General features: G+C 42.2%; 1 protein-coding gene across 1 annotated transcript in view; it reads right to left on the reverse strand.

Annotated features, from left to right (window-relative positions):
- The window catches only part of PCCA (propionyl-CoA carboxylase subunit alpha), a 223,970-nt gene extending 215,046 nt beyond the window's left edge, over positions 1 to 8,924 (reverse strand). Inside the window, exon 1 of the mRNA XM_083437796.1 lies at positions 8,730 to 8,924. Coding sequence (XP_083293922.1) covers positions 8,730 to 8,834 — 105 coding nt within the window. The 5' untranslated portion in view covers positions 8,835 to 8,924. The remainder of the gene's footprint in view (positions 1 to 8,729) is intronic.
- Between the last annotated feature and the right edge of the window lie 14,609 nt (positions 8,925 to 23,533).

Genomic DNA, 23,533 nt, shown 5'->3' on the forward strand with positions numbered 1-23,533 from the left:
AGTCAGGGAAACCATCCTTCTAGATCAGGGGTAGCCAATGTGATGCCTTTCAGATGTTGTGGACAACATCTGTAATTCCTGACCAGTGACATGCTGGCTGGGGCTGATGGCAGCCCTAGTCCACAACATCTGGAGGGCAACACATCTAGTGGGATGGCTTCCCTAGATAACTACCGAACGTCACTTCTAACAGTTCTGCCACTTTAAGACCAAGAAACAAGACAAATTAAAGGCCGGCATTTTTGTCACTTAGCCACGAAGAACAATGGGTAAAGATAAAATGGCACACACAGAGAGAAACCTATTAGGCATTCCCCTTGCACTCTTTCCAAACTCCAATGTTTCACCTACTCTAAAATTCTTCAGAGAAAATATAAAACCATTTCTCACCAGGCCTGTGAGGAAGCTTGCATACCCTTCCCAGAGAAAAGGTTACAATGCATTTACCACATGATTAAATAATAAGACCAAAGGATGGTTTACACAAACAGGTAAAAAAAGTGTTATCCTTTGAAAGACACAGGAGAGCAGAAAGAATGAAAGGAAATAAGCTTCTTTGATGGCAGAAGTTAAAGCACAAGCCACTGTAGGGAAGTCTTTCTTCCACTAGATATGAGGGCTAGCAGCACAAGACACAGAGGCTGTATAAATTCCTATTTTAATTTGGTTAAAGAAAAAGGCAGACAAAAAGTTTATTATTCAGGTTGAAAACTACTACGATAAATCACCTATTATTATCACTATTCCAAGACCATGTCTAAAGATTAGCCAGTTTTTCCATTTATAGCATCTTAATCTGATCACATTTTTATTGTGATTAATAATACCTTATATATTTGGGTTTATACCAGTTCTCTAATTTGTTAAGATCATTTTATACATTCATATAACAGAGTATCAGCCAGGCAACATTCAGACAGAGAGCGTGTGACTTTAACACAAAAGCAGTTATTCAGGCCAACACTGAAAAAATAGTGCAACTAATGTGAATGAACAACATGCCCCAGGATAAACTATTTTTTAAGCAGGGGTGAGGAACCTATAGCCCTTCAGTTGTTGGACTCTGCTCCCATCAGTTCCAAGCAGCATAGCCCAAGATCAGGAATTATGCAGACTGTAGTCTATAGCTACAATAACATGCTAACCAACTAAACAACAAAACAGAAAATGTTTTATTTAAAAACCATTATAGTCCACTATTCAAATTTGCATTATGCAGACTCTTGCTGTATTCTTGCCAGTGTTAGAAATTAGCTAGGTGCCAGGCATATTTTGCTACTGGTGCAGATCCAATTGTGAGCACATAGAGATCTTTGGTTGCCAGGTTGGCGACTGACATCTCCATCTGGCTGGTCCCACCAGCTTTCTTAGGCAGGTAAACAGAAGGTAAGCTTTTTGTTGCATTTATATCCCACCTTTTTGTCCAAGAAATACATGGTTCACACCCCTCTTCAGATAATCCTTACAACAACCCTGTGAGGCTGGGATTGGCCAAGGTCATTCAGGGAGCTTCGTGACTGAGAAGGGATTTGAGCTCTGATCTTCAGGTCCTAGTCTAACACTCTAACACTACACCACACTGACTTCCTAGAGTACTTCTATTTGGGGCAGCTATATCAATTAAGTAGGTAAATAATATGGAGAAAGCAAGATGTCACCTAGAGTGACTGTTTAAACCAGCAAGACTTGCCAGTGTCCGGGGTTCAGGACACTGGGCCACTGGGACCTACTATTTGTCTTGTTCTGTCTGCTCCTTTGATTTTATCCTAACAAACCTGTAAGGTAGTTTAGGCTGAGAGATAGTGACTGGCCAAAGGTAACCCAGTGAGCTTCATGGCCAGGTGGGGGTATGAACCCAGCCACGCCCCCATCTACACTATACATTAAAAGCTGCATCATGCCACTTTAAACAGTCACTGCTTCCCCCAAAGAATCCTGGGAACTTTAGTTTAAGGCTGCTGAGAGTTGTTAGGAATCTCCTATTCCCCGCAGAGAGCTACAATTCACAGAGTTGTTTAACAGGAAACTTCCTTCTTCCCAGGAAACTCTGATCCAGATCTGACTCCATTCTTGCATTCAGACTGAATGGAACTGGGAAAGAGGAAGTTAAATGGCAAAGCCAAAGTGGTACACAGATTATCTAAACCCAACCAGCTGCAGTAGAGAACATTTTTAAAGGTGTATGTCATAGCAGCCTCAGTGTTCAACAAATATTTCTGCTCCTGTAACATCTGCAGTCCTGGGGAATCGTAACGAATGGATATTGGCAACCAAATGCAGAGATTTATGAAGATAATATTGGTATAACAATGACCTTCTGGCCTTACAACCAGGAAAGGAAAAGTACCAAATCTACAGTTAAGTTTACATTGATATCAGAAGTCACATGTTTCATTTATAAGTAGTTTTACTTTGCTTGCTTGCCTTTTTTTTCTTTTGTCCAGGAAAAATTATATATAATTGACTCCAGAGATGTTTTTCACCCGTGGCAACTTCCCTTTCTAAATATAAAAATATGTATATTCAAGAATCAGAAGAGAAGTGCAACCTTAATACATGTGGGACTTGATGCAAGCTGCTTAGCTTATAATAGGTGTGTCTAACCTGTGGCTCGCCAGATGTTGTTGCACTCCAACTCCCATTATCCCCAGCCAGGACTGCCAATGGTCAAGGATGAAGAGACTTGCAGAACAAAAACATTTAGGCAGCCACAGATTAGCAATCCCTAGTTTATAAAATTTAAAAGTATTTCATTCTCAAATTACGGCAGTTGTTTATATTAGCAGGCACATACATCTGTGAGGAATCTGGGTCAAATTTAAAAGCTTAATATTTGGTAATCTGAGCAGCTTTTTCTTCCAGAAAGTATGGGTGTCTGTGCAAGAATCTTGTTAACATTCTAATAACCCTGCACAGACTTCTCTGGACTGTAGTATAAACAGCTCAAATTACCAAAGCAATTCTCAAAATCTTCTCAGCTAGTTTCCCATGTTGGTTCTCTTGTCTTCCCCTTGATTTTTTAATGTATATATTATTAAAATAATTTATATACCAGGTCTAATTTTCAAGAAGAAATACCAAGGCAGTATCTATTCTATCAATGTAAGAAACTAAAGAATAACGATAGATTTGTACATTAATTTTCACTACAGTCTTCAAGTTTCCAAAAAATACAAGTACACATATGAACCGTTCATTTCCAACACAGAAAGCAACCTCACAGCATGTTATCAGAAATGTCCTGGCACATATGACTGTATTCTCATGGGGATAATGCATTTTTAAGCTTAATATGTTCAAGACACTAGCAAACCTACCATCAGTCAAGTTGTAATTGTTACCTAAATGGATAATACAGATAAGCCCAACAGTTGATGAGCCATCTCAATAAATGTTCTCTCATTTCTTACAACAGACTTGCCTGCCTGTATCTTATTGCAAATATCCAGATAACATGCTTTACAACTTCTTCTTGTGAATGTGACATCTCATGCCAGCCTTGGTTAGATTTAGTTTTTATGTGTGTCAGGAATTCCACTTTGTTATTTGGTTTACATAGGGGAAATTAAACAAAAATTCTTTTCTAAAATCTTCTAAAGCAGTGGTGCTTGCAACAAAATGTTGCAATGTGGAGTGTTCCTATTCACTGTTCTAGTCAATCAACCTTGCCTTCCTCCATGAATTTCAGTGTTAGAAACTCGGATATATAAGCTAATCGCCAAATGGCACCTTAAACCTAGGTTGCTGTCGCCTCAACAGAATGTCTGGTCATATTTTTTTCCAGTGGATTACTACTACTACTATTGCTATTGCTATTGCTGTTATTAATTTCTTTTCTATGCCACTTTATATTTTAATGGAAAAATCTCAAAGCAGCTTACAACACATTTAAACATCCAATGAAACAGCGAATGTAACATTGAATGTAAGGTGGATGAGGGTCTGGATCAAAGCTTTCCAAACTTCTCATGTTGGGGACACCCTTTTTAGGCATGCATCATTTCATGACAGTAATTCAGTTTTACTAGCAAATCAGAGGTTAAACTAACCCCTTTCCAGTCCTGGGAGGAGCACAGGGAGCATTTGTGCGACATACCTACACATTGCAGCCAACACACTAATGTGTCATGACACACAGTTTGGAAAACTCTGGTCAGAACCCTTGAAATGTGAGCAATTTTGCATCCTACTGCCCAGTGCCGGAAACTAGGAAAGAAAAACTATCTGCCACTTGGCTCATGGAACCTTGATTATGGGCGCAAAAACAGACGGTTGGGTTGCCATTTTGTCCTTTTTACAAAGATGACCCATGATGTGGTAGGGGAAGCGGCAGTTCACTCCACAGCAGCGATCCTACTTTGGAGATGGGCAGGGAGGCATTTCTCCTCCTGCGCCCTCAGCTCCAGCCTGATGAACTTGCGCTACAGTGGAGGAAGTATTTCTCCTCCCGTGCCCTCAACGCCAGTGGCAAAAAATTTATTCTTGAGTCTCAGTCCCCATACATGGTGACAAGACTTCTCAAAGTGCTTGCATTCTGACAATCCCCAGTTGCAAAATGTGCCTGGCGCCTGGCTAATTTCTCATGCTGCTACTTCGTAACTGGAGTTGGTTCATTGGCCTTATTCCACCGAGACTTAAGCATTCAACCTGAACTCCCTGCCCTTGGCAGAAAAGAAGAAAAATTGGCCATTGCAGCTGAGCCCTACCTAGGCCCAAAGTCTTATCAAAGCCAGTTATTGTTAGCGCTAACCCCAGGAAGGATGCACCACCCTGAAAAGTAATCCTCTCACGAATTTTGCTGCCACACTGGTGGCATAGCAGCAGCAAACTTTGCTGCACACCAGTCAGATGGTGGAGATGTCGGGCGCCAAGCCAGTGACAGGACATCTGCATTTGGTTGCAAGTGGACCATTTGCAGTCACAAAACTGACCTGGTACCTGGTGGATTTCAAACAGTGACCATTATACTCCATTCTTCCTCTCCCCTAGTTTTGCATTCCACCACCCTTACACTGAAACAGTCAACCAACATTACATACCTGCTAAGCACACTCTGTATTCACTGGGCTCTTAGAAAGGGGGACAAATTGAGGAGGGGTTTTGTATTTCTCTGCAGAATATCTGTACTTCTGCAAACCTGCCAAAACCTCTCTACTGTGAATGGATGGTGCCATATTAGCTAGCTAAGTGTGGCTCACTCACACAAACATCAAAAATGGAGATTACGTATTTCTTGCCCAGGAATCCAATCTGCATCACACATTATAATTTTGACAAACAGCTGTATTTTTCCAAACTTAACATATCTATGAATTCATCAACTGCAGAAAACACAGTTTGCAACCAGCACCAAATTTAGTGTGGTGTGGGTGGTTCCCCTGCACAGGGAAGTGAGCTGAGGGCATACAAAATAATAATAGTAGTAGTAGTGATAATGGTAGTAGTAGTAGTCATATAAGACCTATATTTATATGGGTAGCTACTCAAAGTTAGGTCCTGGTCAGATGTGCAATTGAGTTGTTGCAACTATGACAGAGTGTACTTGAGGCATGTGCATAACAGAAGGTGAAGGGGGTATCTGGGGCAGCATCAAATTTTGTCCTTGCTCAGGGAGCCATATTACCCAAGTCCGCCCCTGTTGCTTTTCACAAGTAAAAGTGGCTAACTACCAGGGAGACTTGGTACATGACTTGTTCCTTAACTAGATGATCAGAGCAAACTGAACCTGTTTTCTTGTCAATCCACAGTCACATGCAATGGCGCCATTACACTACACAATGTAGTTAGGATTTGGGGACAGTAACTGTCATTTTGCCATAAACACTGCACAGTAATAGTCTTTCTTGGAAAGATTAGACTAGCTTACAGAGGCTCTCGATAGTCTCCCAATCACATCTTCAACAATACTAAATCACTGCGTGCTCCCCAGTGATACAGGAACATAATACTGCCTCTCAGCAGTTCCTAACATGGCAAGTACAGTACATGAGACCAACATGAGTGAGCATTATCAGAACTCATTAATGGAGTGTCCAAAGTAGGGGCAGGTCAGCAAATCAGATTGAGAATGGAGAACTGAGAATCTCCCAAGATGCTGCAGCAGAAAATACACATGCAAAGGTATGTTTTCCACACAGCAAAAAAAAAACTGCAACAGTAGAACCCATTAGACCAGGGTTTACCAAACTGGGGGTTTTTTTTAGACTACAATTCCCATCATTCCTGACCACTGGTTCTGCTAGCTAGGAATAATGGGAGCTGTAGTCCAAAAACAGCTAGAGAACCAAGTTTGGTAAACCCTGCATTAGACCATGAGAAAGGTGCAAGGTAGGGGACTCAGTATGGGCTTATACCCCCATGATTCTTTTGGACTAAAACAAAATTCAGTCACAGATCTTGCAGCTTCTTGTCCAGTTTGGCCTCTACAGGTATGGTGTGGCAGCACAAACCTGTAAGAACAGGACTGGGCTAAGCAGGCCTATCACATCCCTGTAGTTTTATACATTACCTTTTCATAGTTACTAGCCTTAACTTGCTTGCAACTACCAAACTGCTACAGGTTAAATGGGTGGTTAATGCTCACTGTGTTTTATATTGTACAGTCAGTGTTGTATTGGCCTCTGATAAGCCTCTAACTGAACTTCAACTACAAAACATTTACAGCTAGTTATGTTAGGTGACAGTGGTAGCTTAATTCAGATTTATGCAAAGCAGGCAATTTGAAATTTATGGGGATAAATGTACCCTTTCAACTGCTTCACTGTGAACTTCAATTTTTAACTCTAACAGAAATTAAACATTTACCTACCTAACCTGTAATTTAAGGTTTAATTTTAACAGAAGACAGGCTTCCAAAACACTTCATAAGCATGTTAGCTATTGTGGCAGAACTTCTTGAGTCTATTTAAGGCAAACAAGTTAACTTAGACTCAATTACAAGGGATGTCACACCTGTATTTGGAGGGGAGAGACAAAGAGGACTGCCCTTTCTATTAGAACAGTCAGATAGTCATTGTTTTTTAACTCTCCTTAGCAACTCGGATATTTTAAAAATCTAATTACCATGCCAAGTAATGAAGTACTCAGTCAACAAAAACATATATATCTCAGCCATACTGAATGGCAATGGTGGCAAAGTAGTTGCAGTATTGTCCACACATCCATGTGACATCATCACATCACTGCATAAGCTTACTAGCAAAAGAAGTAATGGCCATCTCATTCTCCTCCTCCAGATCAGACACTGCATTAAAGATTGAGGGTTGTTCTTACTCTTTAAAGAACAGCCGATAACTATATATACCATACATATTATAATATACATGAATATAGACAAATTATTGTTAAGAGAAATTCTGTGCATTCAAGTACAAAGAGGTGAATAATTTTTCAATAACTGGCCCTCAGTATTATTCCTGCACCTGCTTTATAATTCTCATTAAAATGTATTTGGATAGTACTGTTAGAATGGGACATAAAAACACTTGTAGAAAGCATGAAAACTCAAAGTATGATGCAACACCTGAACTGAAGAAGTGCCATGCCAGAGCAAACTTTGAGTGTATGGTTGAACAATATGGGGTTTCTCTATAAAAATCAATTACAGGGACACTAAATTATGAATATCCTGTTGTTGTTTTTTAAGTCCACCTTCCGTAGGATGGTGCAACAAGTGCCTCTGGATCCTTCACTCTTGAATTTTCTCTGAGCAAAGAAAAAGTCACTTAGGGCATGCATGATGATATAGTACTTAGTTCATTTCAATATCACTTTCCACCTATGTTAGTCAAAAAATCATTAGGATAGGGCTTCAATACAACACAGGTCTTTGTTGATTATATGGACTTCAGAGTAGCCAAAGGTGCAAGTGATTATGACAAATTCAAAATCCAGGTCACAAATTGCAGTGTCTGCCTACCTGACTGCCATATGTGCTATGCCCTTCACTACCTCTGCACAACACAGTTAGCCAGAGCAAAAGAGAAATTAGTATATTGGCCTTCAAGGGTGTGATGCCTAACATTCGAACCCACAATAACTTTTGGAACCATATTATAACATTCCTCAGCCTAAGCATTAGTTCATATGCTCTTAAACAGACACGTGCAGTCAAGCCATAAGGTAAGGCAAACATCCTCTCAGAAAAAGGTGACACCATTCACAAGGACGCCTATGCTACTCCACGCGCGGCCTCTTGCACAGGATTGTCTCCGCGTTTGACACGCATCACCACACAGGAGCATCACAAAGGACCCTCTTTCGCCGTGCTCTTAGCGAAGGCGCTTCCCAAACGCGGGTAGGTGGAGAGGAGACGACGTCCAGCGCCTTCGCTTGCAAACCCCTTTACCCGCAGACACCTGAGACCCCCGCCGCGCATTTCAAGCTCATAGGTGCGCAGCTGCAACGTGACAAGGCAGGCGTGACACGGGCACTTGAGCGGCGCCCGCAACCTCCACGCTGACGAGAGAGACACGCTTGCAAACCCGGAGGGAGAGCTGCGCCGTTGCACTTCACCATCTGCCGCCCTCCGCGGGCGCGCAAACGTCCCCGACCCAGTTCGTGGCCGCTTCAGCCAACACATGCCGGGACGCCGGGGCAGCCCTCCTCGGGCAGGGACGCTGGAGCCGGTTCGAGGGGACGAACGCCTCGCCCCCTCAGGTTGGCTGCAGCTGCGGACTCGCCCGTCCCTCCCACCACCCGCCTGAGGGGGTCCCGCTCGGGCGCCTCACCGCTCGCGCCCCGAACAGCCGCTCCAGAGCTCCGCGCTGCTGCTGCTGCTGCTGCCGCTGCTGCCAAGCGCCCACCCGGCGCAGAGAGGCCGCCGCCGCCATCATCGTCGGCTCAGCCTCCGGAGCTTTACCTCAAGCGGCCTACGGGCCGCCCTTTCACCTCGCCGCGTCTCGACCAATCAGGAGCCGCTCCGGCGAGCGAAAAGGCACCCGCCCCCTCCCGTCCTGCCTCGGCTCGCGCGCCTCTCCTCCAATGAGGCGGGGCGACCGCTTCCCAGCGGAGAGGGAGGGGAGGGGTGCGCGGCGGCGGGGGGCGGGGCCCGGGCCGCAGACAGAACGCGACGGGAGGGGCTCGCGGGCGATTTGTGAATAAGCGCAGTAGCTAAGAGAGGAGGACTCGTTTGGACGTAGCAGCAGCAGCACCTGTGTACTTGGGCGGGGGAGCGTGGTCAGCACCGCGCAATCTGCTTTCTCGCGCTTCGCCAACGCACTCCCACCACCTCAAGCCATGGGCGTAGCCTGGATTTTTGTTGAAGGGACAGGTCTTTTGTTTGGGGGAGGGGGAGCAGAACCTCTGTTAGCTAGGTTTTTTTTTTTATTTGTATTGATTTTTATTGATTTGCTTCACCCGTGGGGGCGCAGCTGCCTCCCCCTAAATCAAGTAAATAAATAAAAATGCTTAACTAAAAGTGGAGATTGTTTTGACAGATTTTTCTGAGCACCTGGGGTCAAACGAAAGTTAATTTAAAGCAGCTGTTGTTGACACATTTCATTCCGAATCAGCTAAGCAGAGCCAGACAAAGGATGATGACAGTTGGGTGTCCGTCCTGCCTGCCCTCCCCCCCCCCAAATAAATCCTGGCTATGCCCGTGACTCCAATCCTTATTTGCCATCCTGGCTATACCATAGTCAACTATCACAGAGCCTTACGTCCAATTGCAGAGAAACTTGCCTGCAGTTCTCAACCAGAGTAGCTCACTTCTTGGTGTTTTTTTTATGGTATCATGGCATCAGGAGTGCTATCCCATAATTCCTATAATGCAGAGAGGTTCCAATAGCAGGAAGCATTGCAGGAATTTAGATTAGATGACCTTATGATTCTAATGACCCTAGGCCCAATACATTTAGGTTGAATATCTGAAGTCTAGATTACCCACACCTGCTCCAGAGTGTTTCCACAGATGACCTACTAAGGCTTATTAAAAAGTAAGTACATTACAAATATGCCCTTTTGGGTAGCTTACAGCCATAGACGTTGTTCCCTGCATCCTCCAAACATCTAACGATGAAAGAACACCTCTTGTCCAGTATGATTCCAGTTCAGATAAGCTTCTTCCTTCCCAGCCAACATGCATTGGCAGCCAAGATTGCTCTGAAATCCCCCAGAAATTAAAGATTAACCCTGCAGGACAATCACCTCACTTGCAATGTGAACAGAGGGGGAAAGTCATAGGGCAGTTCTCAGCCAGAATACTAAAAGGTGACAGTGTAGGTTTTCCTTATCAGCTTTCTGTTTGCTTCAAAAGTTCACTGGAACAGTGGCTATACAGTCAGTGGCAGCATCCAGCATTCATACACGGAAGACAGAGAGGAGAAGGACTATATGTTCCTCTCCCCACCCTTCTTTTCCATCACACAACAGAAAATCTAGACTGGACTACCTAGTCCTTGTCAATACTGCTGGCTGGTCTCACAGGGCTCTTTGCCTATATAGGTAATGGATGGTATTCAACTACAGTATATTTTATTCATTGCAGACCCATTGAAATTAATGGACCAAACTTAGTCATGTTCATTCATTTTAGTGAATCTACTCTAAGTAAAACCTAGTTGACCACCACCCAATGCGTATAATGGAAGTGCTCAGCAGAGGATGGTCCTCTGGCTCTGACATTTGTGACCCCAATCCATAAATAGAGAAGCATATTATTATCTGAATCAGTTGCTGGTTGGTAAAACCAGCCATTGCATAACCTAGAGGCAGCCAGTCTACGGGTACCCTAACCCTGTCAATATATTATTTATTTAGATTTCTAGCAACACATGTCTCATTCATCCTCAGAGCAACCCTGCATGGTAGGTGTCTAAGAACTAAACTTGCATGCAAGACTATGGCTCAGCTGCAACTCTGACATTATTGCAAATAAATTCTACTGGAGAGTGTTCACTCTGACCAACATATCTGGCTGATGTAATAGTGATATGACTTGTTGATAGATACCTCACCAAACCTTATTTTACAGATACTTGATTTTCTTCCTGTATTTTCCAGCTTTGCTTCCTCTTTCTTGGCTTCCATTATATCAGTGATGGCACTAGAAAAAAAATATTTGGGGGGAAAGAAAGGACAACATGCATTTCAGTAGGGGGGGGGAGGACTCCAAACCATCTTTAGTCTCAAAGTAAAACTTCCGTGGAAAATAATGTCAAACTGTTTATGCATCCTTAAAATTTCAAAACCTGCAATGCAAAATGAAATTATTTGATTGTGATTCACACACCTTTTGGCCTCTTTATCTGGCAATGCATTCAGTGGCTACCCTATTAAAAACCAATGGTGATGATAATAATAAGCCACAAGGAAAAGCTAGGCTTCTATTAGAGAACTTGTGGATAAAAAAACTCAGAATATTTCACATGGTTGCTGTTGATGGAATTTCACCACCTGCCAGACCAGTTTTTTAACCGTCATGCCTTCATCTGAATATCTGTGTACTAAATGGGAAAGCAGTGGGTCAACTACTAAGGAGAAATAACAAAGAAAATAATTTATGTCTGCACAAGCTCTGATCTTTAATTTACAGTGAAAGCAAAGTGCTTTTTCCATAGTAAATAGGTTTCAGACTCGCTCACTCCTTAAAGGTTAATGCCTGCCATGCAAACAGCATTCAAGCGGTAAGCCACTTTCTCAGCACGTGGTATCCTGAGCTGATGTTGTGTCAATATTTTTAAAAGGGCAAACAGACTGTCCCTGTGTAACTATAGGCCAGCTCGCCTGCTATCAGGGAAATCAAGGACAAACCAATAGGAAGGTGGATGAAAGACTCAAGGGGGGGGGGAATCTAAAAGAAGAACGTTCTTGATTTCATTCACCTTTCAGATGTGACTAATGAGGACAATTGGGTCAAAGTGGCACGCTCTGATCTATCATTCAGCCAACAGAAATTCTATATTAATACCGATTTGTGTCTTCCTATGCTTGTTCTTAGCCAAACCACACCACCCATGCACAAGACAAATGTACCAGCAGACTTGCGGTAACCCCAAGGTATGTACATGTACAAAAGGGGGTGGGGACTTAGGAAAAGACCCCCCCCCCCCGCCAAAAGAAAACAGTCTCATAATAGCTTAATGGCACAGAATATTGAGATACTGGAGTAGGGGGAACCAGACAACCTGACAGAGGGGAATAGAATAGAGTGACTGAAATAGAGAAACACTTTTTTATTTTATTTATCTAAGTTGTAGACAGCCCTTCATATGGTGATTCCAGGGCATTTTCTAATAAATTACAAAATTTACAATCAAATAAAATATATTTTTTTAAAAATCTAACACAGTAGCACAGGAAAATATAAAAATCAGCACTAATCACCCATTTATCCTGAATGTCAGAGATAATATTTTAAATGTTCTCACTTGGTGGTGGAACTGATCTCATCAATTTCTACCATCCATACCTTCATAGGAAGGCAGTTAGGGGCCCACAACAATAAAGGAAACTTTTATCTCAGTTGCCTCACTGCACATTATGCCAAGCCCACCAGTAGGAGGACAAAGAAGGCCCCCTCTATTGATCACAGGGTCTAGAGTGATTAATGTGGAAGAAGGTGCTTTGACAAGGAACTGGGTCCCAGACTGTAGACAGATTTAAAAGTTCATAGTAGCTACTAGACCCAGTAACACATGGGCAGCCAGTGCAGTTTCTGCAAAATATGTTATATATGACTTCATGCAGGTGCTCCAAGAATGCTATCTTGCAGCAGCATTCTACACTATTCTATACTATACTCCTTAAGGCCTCTCCTGTATGAACCCTGCGAACATCATCTGAAGCGTTTATTTGCGTGCTTTCTGCTCAGAAGGGCCAGAGGGCAGCAGAACGATAACAGGCCTTTTCTGCGGTGGCTCCCCACTTGTGGAATGCTCTCCCCAGGAAGCCTTGTCTAACACCTTCCTTGCATATATTTAGGCACCATACAAATACTCCTACACCTTTGGCTAATTAAATCTAATCTATGGCCTATTAAACTGTGAGTGTGTGGGAGGGTAAGTTTGTTACTATGGTATGGTTGTGTTTTTATATTGTAAACTGCCCTGTGACTTCATTTTGCTGGGGGTGGGGGATGGCTTGGTCCCCAGATATGATCTGAAGGTACATGAAGTGAGGGTATGGCTACAGCCTGGAAAACCTTAAGTTCTATCATGGAGGAAAGGGGGCATATAAATGTAGTATACTGTATTGTATAATAATAATAATAATAATAATAATAATAATAATAATAATAATAATAAATTATTATTTTATACCCCGCCCATCTGGCCGGGTTTCCCAAGCCACTCTGGGCGGCTTCCAACAAAATATAAAAATACAATTTGCCCTAATTTGACTTTATTTTGCATTCTGCATACCACAGCAACCTTAAGATCTCTTTGTAATTTGTGGACACACTCGGAATTCCTTAAAATGGAAATTTAGAGAAAGAAAAAAGCTTTGTGCAGTGGCAGTATCGTAGCCAATGAGGTTAATGCAAGGCATGATTATTGCTAAAATAAAAATGAAAATAAATAAAAATGAAAATGTAGGGCATTTGAAAATGTCAAATGGTTTTCATTGGTATTGTTGGTTTAAAATAAATACAGATTTATCTCACACACACAGAGACCAAAATCCCTACTATAAATGAGTTTCAACTGTAGGCAATCATTTCCCACAAAGTCACAAATGCTCTCTCTAAACTGCAGTTCCACTTGGCTTGAGCAGATGCATTTGAAAAAGGCCATATGGCTAGCCCTGGATGTTAAATAGTTTACAGGGCTCTTGGCATAATGGGAAATATTATCATGTGCTGAGAGTTGTTTAAGGGCCAGGTTATGGCTTGCTGGAATAAGACTGGGCAGCAAAATGAACATTTCCCCCCTGCTATGTGGAATACATCCTGCTTAGAGCTTTGTCACCATTAGTGTGTACCAGGGACAAGCTACCTCTACTATTCTCCAATATACCTATAAATTCCAGGGTTAGTCTAAAATGGATCTTAAGAGGGGCAAATATGGTCTACGTTGTAGGTATTTCTGTGAAGTGGACAGCTTAACGTACTAAGGAGTTCAAAGGGTTGGCGATCATCCATATTCAACACTGCGGTTATAATTATGGTAAAATGTAATAGGAATTTGACTAACACATGCAATGCACCTTCATCTCTGCCTATATGTATGCATATTTCTGCTAGGTTTGTGAGTAAATGCAGTCAGATGGGAGTGCTTGACATTATGGCTTAGAGGTCTGAAAAACCTCAAAGTCTAATTCACTCCCTGAATTTCAAGGGCCAGCTACAGATACTTTTGTGGTCCATTTTTATTTCACGTGGCTGAAAATTATGCTTTTTCTCAATTTCATGAGTATTTAAAAAAACACACAAAAAACCAATAATGTCCCAACTGCAGGAGCCTGTGCCTGTAAGGGTAACTCAAGCCAAAAGAAATATTTATCCTACAAAGGCAACTCGTACTGTAATTCATTCGTGTCAAAACCAATCAGCTGATAAAGAATCCCACACATATTCTGCCTCCAACTTTTCCCCTTCCTGCTAAACATTGATATAGCCTAACTGTTGGCAGAGAAGAAAGAATAGCATCCGAATGATACATCTTTGCCCCCTTTGTACAGGGTTATTACATTACACAACAAAATCCTTAGGCGTTGACGTCAGTCCTTCCCATGTATATAAGACACAGAGGCACAATGGCATTATTGCTGTGTTTTCATTTGCTCCGCAGAAAGGTTTCTGTTTGCAGGCCCCATTTCATACATAGGCAACCACCTGCAGGGAGACATCAAAGGAAGCACCCCACTGCAGCCACGGGAAACTGACTAGGATTACAGAGACAGAGAGAGAAGGCTGCAAGCAGAATGTCTGCAACCAGCTGGATGGGAGAGTAAAGAGCTTGATGCAGACGGAAACTGCCTGACCCAAGTCATGTTTCCTTCCTTGCAAAGGAACAGAGGCACTTTACACATGGAAGGAGGGACAAGGAGGAAAAGATATTACACCCCAGCCTTGCCATACAACTGTAGACTGTACAGTCTTGTAGGGCACAATCCGGTTCCCAGTTACGGGCCCCTAAATGCCATTGAAATCAATAGGATTTAAGGAAACTTGCAGCCAAAGGAAATAACGTGTTATATGGCATGATTAGGGCAGTGTCAAGAGAGCATTTGCCAACTCAAAAGCAGAAAGGGTTTTGTTTGTATAATAATGGAGAAAAGCATCAACATTCACCAGGATTTTAGCATGTTTGTTTGCTTTTACATTTAGGGAAGATGTATACTGTTTTACTGGGGGAATGTAGTACACAGCCTTTAAAATGTTTAAAAAAGAAAGAAAAATTGTACCTGAAATGATGAGACATTTCTACAGATATAAGGTACATATTTGCTTACTCTACTTTTTCTTTCATCTAAAGGACTTGAATAATCTAGCTTCTAAATATTTGTCAGTTAATACAATAAATCTGAAACGAACACAAAATGGTGGTAGCATAGTGAGGGAAACGTTTGTTACATGCTATCAGTGAAGACACAGACACTATCCAGTAGGTTTCTGCATCACTTGAAAAGCCACAGTCCACACAGTTTTTATGAATGAAATGCAGCTCCAGCCATGGGCCAAAGTATTTTGCTTTATTGCTTTGGAAAGGAAGCCATTCTGAAACAGAACCATTGTTCTGAGAGAAGACATCAAGAACACCTGCAGCAACAGATTGCATATTCTAAAGCTTGTGTACCTGCAAAGACATGGTGACTTCTATGGGCTTTAGAAACTATGAGCAGAGTTGTATTGCATATTCTAAAGCTTGTGTACCTGCAAAGACATGGTGACTTCTATGGGCTTTAGAAACTATGAGCAGAGTTGTATTGCGTATTCTAAAGCTTGTGTACCTGGAAAGACATGGTAACTTCTATGGGCTTTAGAAACCATGAGCAGAGTTGTATCGCATTCCATGTCTCTGAACATGGTAAATCTTGCGTCAGCTCACAATGCCACAGGTCATGGGTTGCACTGCTTTCCCAGTCAATGTGCTCAGTTCGAAACATTTATTTGCTTGCTCAACAAATTCTAAGGTCATGCTCTAATAGGAATGTTTATACTCTGGAGCCAAGAGAACAAGTAAATAAGCAGTCTTCCCTGTGGGATAACTTAGCCAAAAAGTTGCAAAATTTATCATGCACTGCTTTGCAAGGGCCTATGCTGAACTACTGAACCTGACGGAAGCCCATGTTGTTTGAGCATGGAAAATAAATGTGCATTGTTCTAGCAACATGGCACCCTCCAGATGTCATTGGGCCCCAGCTCCCATCAGCTCCACCCAGCATGGCTGATAGGGATGATGAGACTTGTCGTTCGTCTCGAGGACACAATGTTGGCTACCCCTGTTCTACGTGGTCTGTTCTTGCCGCATTAGAGCCATCAAAACATTGATGAAACTGACTCTAGAAGTAAAAGAAAATATTTTATCGTCAATTTTCACATTGTTTAGATTGGAAGTTGCTTTGAGCATTCATTTTAATGGAAGGCAGAATGTAAATGCTTTTATGGAAGCAGGCAAAATGTGCATCATACTTGCTACCCAAACAGGACAAAAATATTTAGAGCAAAGAATCCAAAGCAATCAATTAAATTATATCTATTTACATATCTTGTTTCCCAAAGTCAGCCTAACCAGATAAAAATATGGAAAACAAGTTTTTAAAGAATAAGTAGACTGTCACTAGACAGATAATAGTATACCTGGAAAAAATGCCGGGCATGTAGGCTTAGTGATCGTTACTTAATTTGTTTAAGCAGAAAAAGCCTATTTCTACAGCGGAATACAAATTAGGGTAATTATGTTGTGATGGAGCACTGCATGTTTAAGATGAAAGGCTTTCTTTACAAAAGCTCCTTCATCACTTCAGTAGACGAATATAAAATCCCACTTAAACAACATGGTATTTTCCATATTTCCATCTCATCAAAAAGCCTGTTAATCTGTCGTTTTTTAATTGTATGGTAAAGTAAGGGGGTTTTCTTCCTTAAAAAGACCCTTCATCATTTAAACAATTAACACAGATGCAAATGTGTACACGAGTATAGGCAGGAATTGACATTTTAAAGTGTCAGTTGTGTAATGTGTAATAAAATGCAGAAAGCTCTTTATATTGCATTACATCAAAGAGCTTTGGACCACAATCTAGAGGGCTGCAAGCCAAAGGCGTGGGGTAGCCGGGGGGGGGGGTGGAGTGGAGAGAGCGTCACTACTGGAGTTGGACATGCAGATGCACAAGCTAGATGCACGCATGGCTGCAAATAAAAGACTTCTACTTAAGAAAAATATTATTTAGATATTACTTGGCTTTCTGCATGCCAAAGCTTTTGCACTAGGAAATTACTACTACTCTGTGTGCTTTTGCCTTCAGGTTTGCAGCTTCAGACCCCATCCAGTTATTTCCCTTAGTGTAGTTTATACCTAAAAGCCTCTGGGCAAAGCTGCCATAGAAATAGGCACCCATTTTCAGTGGGGCTCACTCAGGGGCTTCAGTGAGACCCACACTGAAATTGAAGTGCCCCATTTCTTGTGATAGATGGTGTGTATTACCGCAATTCATTAGCCACTTAGAAATTCTGTACTATTGGAATCATCCCCATGTAGAAAACGTTAACCCTCAAGAATGCATTCTACACACATCTATTTCTTACAACAGTCCTGTAAGTTGGTCGGTGTTATGAATTACCCTAATGGGTGGAGCTGAGAGGGACTGGCTTGACTGAGGCCACCCACAAAGCTTCTGGCTCAGCTGAGATTTGAACATTGAAATAAGCTGCTGCACTAAAGCAGGTCTCAACAACATCGTATCAGCTCTGATGTGCAGGAATGGGCATATGAAGCTGTCTTGCACAGAGTCAGACCACTGATCCATCTAGCTTGGTATTGTCTACACTGACTGGCAACAACATTCCCAGTCCCACCTGGAGATGCCAGAGATTGAAACTGGGAACTTCTTCATGCAAAGCAGATGCTCTACCACACAGCTACGGCCCTTCTCAGCATGTTCATATGTCCTTCGTATGCGTAAGCATAGTGACAAACACAAAGGAATCCCACAGCTTCCTAAATTGGATGTTTTCTGTTTGGAAACAAATAACATGGAAAGCGCTCCTGCACTCATGGAACAGTTCCAAAGACCTCTATGGAACATCAGCATGTTCCATAACATTGTGGTAGCTATTTTTGTTTGAATCCGAACTGCTATAATTGCAATTTTGCACTGAGAGCCCCCTGAAATTATGACGACAGCTTCCAGCCAACATTAATGTTGAGCTTGGACTCTCTTCTGAAGGAAAGTTGTGTACTGTGGGATGATCTGTATTTGAAATTCCTGAGCCACAAATGGCAAGCTTAATTGCTTCTGAGCATACCTGGGCTAGCATCTGAAAAAAGCAATGTGATACTGGAAGTGTGTGAAAGAGCAGGTGCTTGCCCCAATAGGAGGCCCTGCACTCACTGATTCTGTTCAGACATGAATGAGGAACCATGTGGGTTCCTGAAGCAAAGATTTCAGCTGCAGTGCTCCTTCCCCAGCCCTGCTGCTGCTCTGCTACCTGGGGCTAAGCTATGGGTTGGCTTAGCATAATGTCTGAACTCAGAATCATGGTTTGTCTCACTACAAACAAACCACAAGCTGTAAACCAAGAACAACCTTGGTTACATATTTTGCTTTGTCTGGAGCAAGACAAACCATTAGACTGGGTTTAGACTAAGGTTACCAGATTTTTTTCAATGATTCCGGGGACCCTTTTCAACTTCAGCTGGAATGGATGGATTTTGTCAGGGGACTGATTTGTAAATCTGGGGACTGTCCCCGGGAAACAGGTAACCTTAGTTTAGACATTATCCTAAGCCAAACCATAACCTAGCCCTTGGTAACACGGCAGGACTGTGGGAAGAGCACTGCAGCCATGATATTTGTTTGGAAACTAGCTCATTCACATTAAACCACAATTTACCACTGAATAAAGCCAATAATGATCAGGTGATTAGAGGGTAGACTAAGACCAGAGAGACCCAAGATCAAATTCTTCAGTGAGTGACCTTGGGCTAGTCTCTCAGCCTAACCTATCTGTCAGGGTTGTTGTTCAGATGCAACTCAGCTTTCACTGTAGGCTCACATAACTGTACAGGAAGGATAGACAGGAATCTCCAACTTTCCTAGACTGTCCTCCTTGTGTTGTCCTATTGATCTTCTTTCAATGTTAGGCTGATTTTTTAGGGTTCCTGATCTCTCCCCCCCCCTTTTTTTTTTTTAATTATAAGAAGGACCTGATCTTATTTTCCTACTTTGTTCCTTCATCTGTACCTAGGTAGAGAGGAGACATATTTTTGTGCCCCTCCCATTGAAGACAAAGACCATGCATGGCTCTTAATATCTCCCCCTTATATAGAACGAGGATTTTTTCCCATCAAGCATATATTTCCTTTATTAAACTAAGCTTTCTTATTTTCCAAACTCAGACTCTCAGTGTGATTGTATGCAGGGTAAAATGTGCTCCTCCAACAGTGATTCGGTGTTCAGTTAAATTTCCAAATTGCATGTTAACTCCAAACTCCACAAGTTGTTAGGGTAAAATAGACAGAAGAATCATCTACTCCTCTCTGAGCTCCTTGGGGTTAAAATGTGAGATAGCTAGATGATAGAATTCCTTCTCAGCATAGTGGTCCATCAAAGGCCAGTACAGCCTAAACTGCCAAGTATGCCTTAATTCAGGCATCCCCAAACTCAGCCCTCCAGCTGTTTTGGGACTACAACTCCCATCATCCCTAGCTAACAGGACCGATGGTAAGGGATGATGGGAACTGTAGTCCCAAAACCACTGGAGGGCCAAGTTTGGGGATGCCTGCCTTAACTGTAGGAATAAGATGAAGTGAACCAGTATAGCCAAGTCCCACAATTAGAAATGTCTGGGCTTGGCCAGATTAATTTAATGAGCCTATATGTTAAGTTAAACCTATTCATGTTGGATTCTAAACTAAATAAATAAATAAGTGCTGCATTAAACTGTCAGTTAATTTGAAAGGCAAGAAAATCAATTTCCTGGAATAACCAGGCTGTATTTAAGCAAATATGTTCAGAATTGTAAATTATTTTCCTCTCACTAGATAATTTTTAAATCAATATTTGAAGTTTAAGGGCAAAATTGTTTTTAATAAGGATTATTTTAAATGAGGGAAATTTAAAAGGAAAGCAATTTAATTGCCAAGGAACCAGATCAAAGCACATATTTGAAACTGGCATATTTATAACAAATTATCAAGGTGGATGCAGTTTAATAAAAAGTAAATATGAAAATGGTTTCAGCTTCCCCTCACCTACCCACCTAGAGAGATGAAAAGACTCTTTTTTGCTACATATTCCCCCTCTGCACCAAGAAAAAGAAACAGGGTGGTTAGGCTGGGCAAATGTACCCTGAAAGGGACAGAGACAAGAGAGCAGTTTTCTTTCATCCTCTAATATGCTTCTAGACATGTGGTGGCTACGCAGCTCAGCCAAACATCCAGCCAAATCCTTGGATTGCAGCCTAAAACTACCCAAAAGCACTATTGAAACACGTTTTCAACAGGCTCCAAACCACTCCCACCAAATAACAATCATGGACATAAAAATATCAATAACTTCATCAAAATGCACTTGAAAACATTCCCAGTCCCACCAAAAAAACACAACAACAAAAAACAGCCAAGTGTTGGGTCTCTTCTTTTCTTTTTAACCCAGAGCAAGTTCACACATGCATGTATTTAGCTCGGTTATTCTATACTTGTTTGCTTGCAACAAAATGAGGCTCAAACTCCATGATAAACTTAGCTGCACTCTATGCATTGTGTCTGTGCTCTCTTTTTCTAACTTATTTCAGGTGTCAACAGTATGTGGGGAATTACAGTGGTACCTCGGGTTACATACGCTTCAGGTTACAGACTCTGCTAACCCAGAAATAGTACCTCGGGTTAAGAACTTTGCTTCAGGATGAGAACAGAAATCGTGCAGTGGCGACGTGGTGGCGGCGGGAGGCCCCATTAGCTAAAGTGGTGCTTCAGGTTAAGAACAGTTTCAGGTTAAGAATAGACCTGTGGAACGAATTAAGTACGTAACCAGAGGTACCACTGTAAATATATGGACCCAAATGTGTGGCTGAGTGGGGATTTAAACCCTAGTCTCACAGGTCCTAGTATAACCACTTCACCGCATAGAGTCACTAACAGGTTGATCCTGTGCATGTCTGACTGAGTTCAATGGGAGTTGCTCCCAGATACATGTGCATCAAATTTGAAAGGTTGCAAAATGTGTTTTAAACAAATATTTGGGGGAAAGTTGATTGGTGCAACGGAGCTTCCACTTTGGGATGATTCGTTCATTACAGAAGATGACATAAACACAAAGGCTGCAATCCTGAGCATAGTTAGGCTGCTTCAATCTCATTTTTTTTAAAATCTCAGGCACTCAAAACAAGAATTTGCTAGAATCTGACAACATACACATAAAACCAGTGAAAAGCAATATAAGCAATTAAAGTGTCAGATGAAAGACACACACAAAAAGGACATTCAAAGGGTGACAGGATATACAGTGTTTATATGCAAATGCTAGCAGCCTAGAGCCAAGAAGGGTGGATTAGAATGCCTAGTATTAAAAGAGAATGTAGATATAAACATATCAGACACCTGCTGGAACAATGGAAATCAATAGGATACTGTCAGGTCTGTATACAAAAACCTTCAAAAAAGATGGAGTAGGATGAACTAAAGAGACTGTAGTACTATATATCAAAGAAGAACTGAAAATCAAATGTTAGGAAATAAGCAATCATACCGAAGAAAATCTGGGAGGGGTGGAAGCTGAAAAGGCATGTGTCGTTCAGTAACAATGCTGCTAAGTGGTAGAAGTGAGGTGGCGGATTTGTTTTGGATCCTGCAAATGCCATGTTTGAACACTTTTTAGATCAGTGGTGACCAACCTTTTTAGGAAGTGTGCCACTATTTAAATTCAAAGGGTGGCAAAGAGCTGCTTGCTCTAGTGCACATGGCCATACATAGGCAGGCAACCATGCCTTGGGGGAATGGTTTGAAGTCTAGTTAACTGAGACAGTAGTGGTCCAAAGTGCAGAACTGGAGAAGCAGGCAAGAGTGTAGGCCGGGCTTATTGGCTATACACCTTAATCAGGTAAAGGTAAAGGGACCCCTGACCATTAGGTCCAGTCATGGCCGACTCTGGGGTTCTGGCGCTCATCACGCTTTATTGGCCGAGGGAGCCGGCGTACAGCTTCCAGGTCATGTGGCCAACATGACTAAGCCACTTCTGGCAAACCAGAGCAGCTCACGGAAATGCTGTTTACCTTCCCTATTTATCTACTTGCACTTTGACGTGCTTTCGAACTGCTAGGTTGGCTGGAGCTGGGACCGAACAATGGGAGCTCACCCCGTCGCAGGGATTCGAACCGCTGACCTTCTGATTGGCAAGTCCTAGGCTCTGTGGTTTAACCCACAGCGCCACCCGCGTCCCACCTTAATCAGAGTCAGTACCAAAAGCTTCTGTTGCCCGTGCCAGTTGCAGCATCCAGACCATGGTTTGCCAAACTTAGGTCTCCATCTGTTTTTTGACTACAACTCCCCCACACATCACCCCTGACCAGTGGTCCTGCTAGCTAGGGATGATGGGAGTTGAAGAAGAAGAAGAAGAAGAAGAAGAAGAGGAGGAGGAGGAGGAGGAGTTTGGATTTGATATCCGGCTTTATCACTACCCTAATCAGTCTCAAAGCGGCTAACAATCTCCTTTCCCTTCCTCCTCCACAACAAACGCTCTGTGAGGTGAGTGAGGCTCAGCGAGAAGTGTGACTAGCCAAAGGTCACCCAGCAGCTGCATGTGGAGTCCAAAAACAGATGGAGAGCCAAGTTTGGGAAAGCCTGATCTAGACTATCAGAGCGACAGAGAAGTAGAAATGTTGTGGACAGTGTTACTGCCAGTAGAACTTAACTGCCATGTATAATTAAAAGGTTAATTTGAAACTGATCTTTTTGTCAGAAAAATGCATTTGCCATTGCTAAACAGACATTCTATGCAGCCAAGTGGAAACTCACTAAAAAGGAGAAAAATGGCAGAGAAAGCTTTTCCAAGTAGGGATGTGTAAAGGAAGAAGGAAGAACTAGTAAGTGGCCCACTGTAGATCCTTAAAAGAAATGGTGGAGTTGCCTTCCAATACACTATTAGGGGCTCCAACTGGGATCTGTAAAGCTGGCCAGGAAACCTAGTACAAACCCACTTCCTACAGATTTGCATGGAGGTGGAGGAACCATTAAGATGGAAGTGAAGTAAGAGCTGCGATAGAGCAAGTCTTCTTGCTCTTCTCTTAAAGCATAAGAACCAGCGCAGCATTAGAGTGCCAAACAAGGGCCTGAAAGAGCAGGGTTCAAATCTCCACTCAGACATGAAGTTCACAGTGTGACCCTGAGCCAGTCATTGTCTCTCAGTAACCTACCTCACAGGGATGTTATGG

This window comes from Podarcis tiliguerta (genome assembly GCF_965153285.1).
Source record: "Podarcis tiliguerta genome assembly, chromosome: 4".
NCBI lineage: Eukaryota > Metazoa > Chordata > Lepidosauria > Squamata > Lacertidae > Podarcis > Podarcis tiliguerta.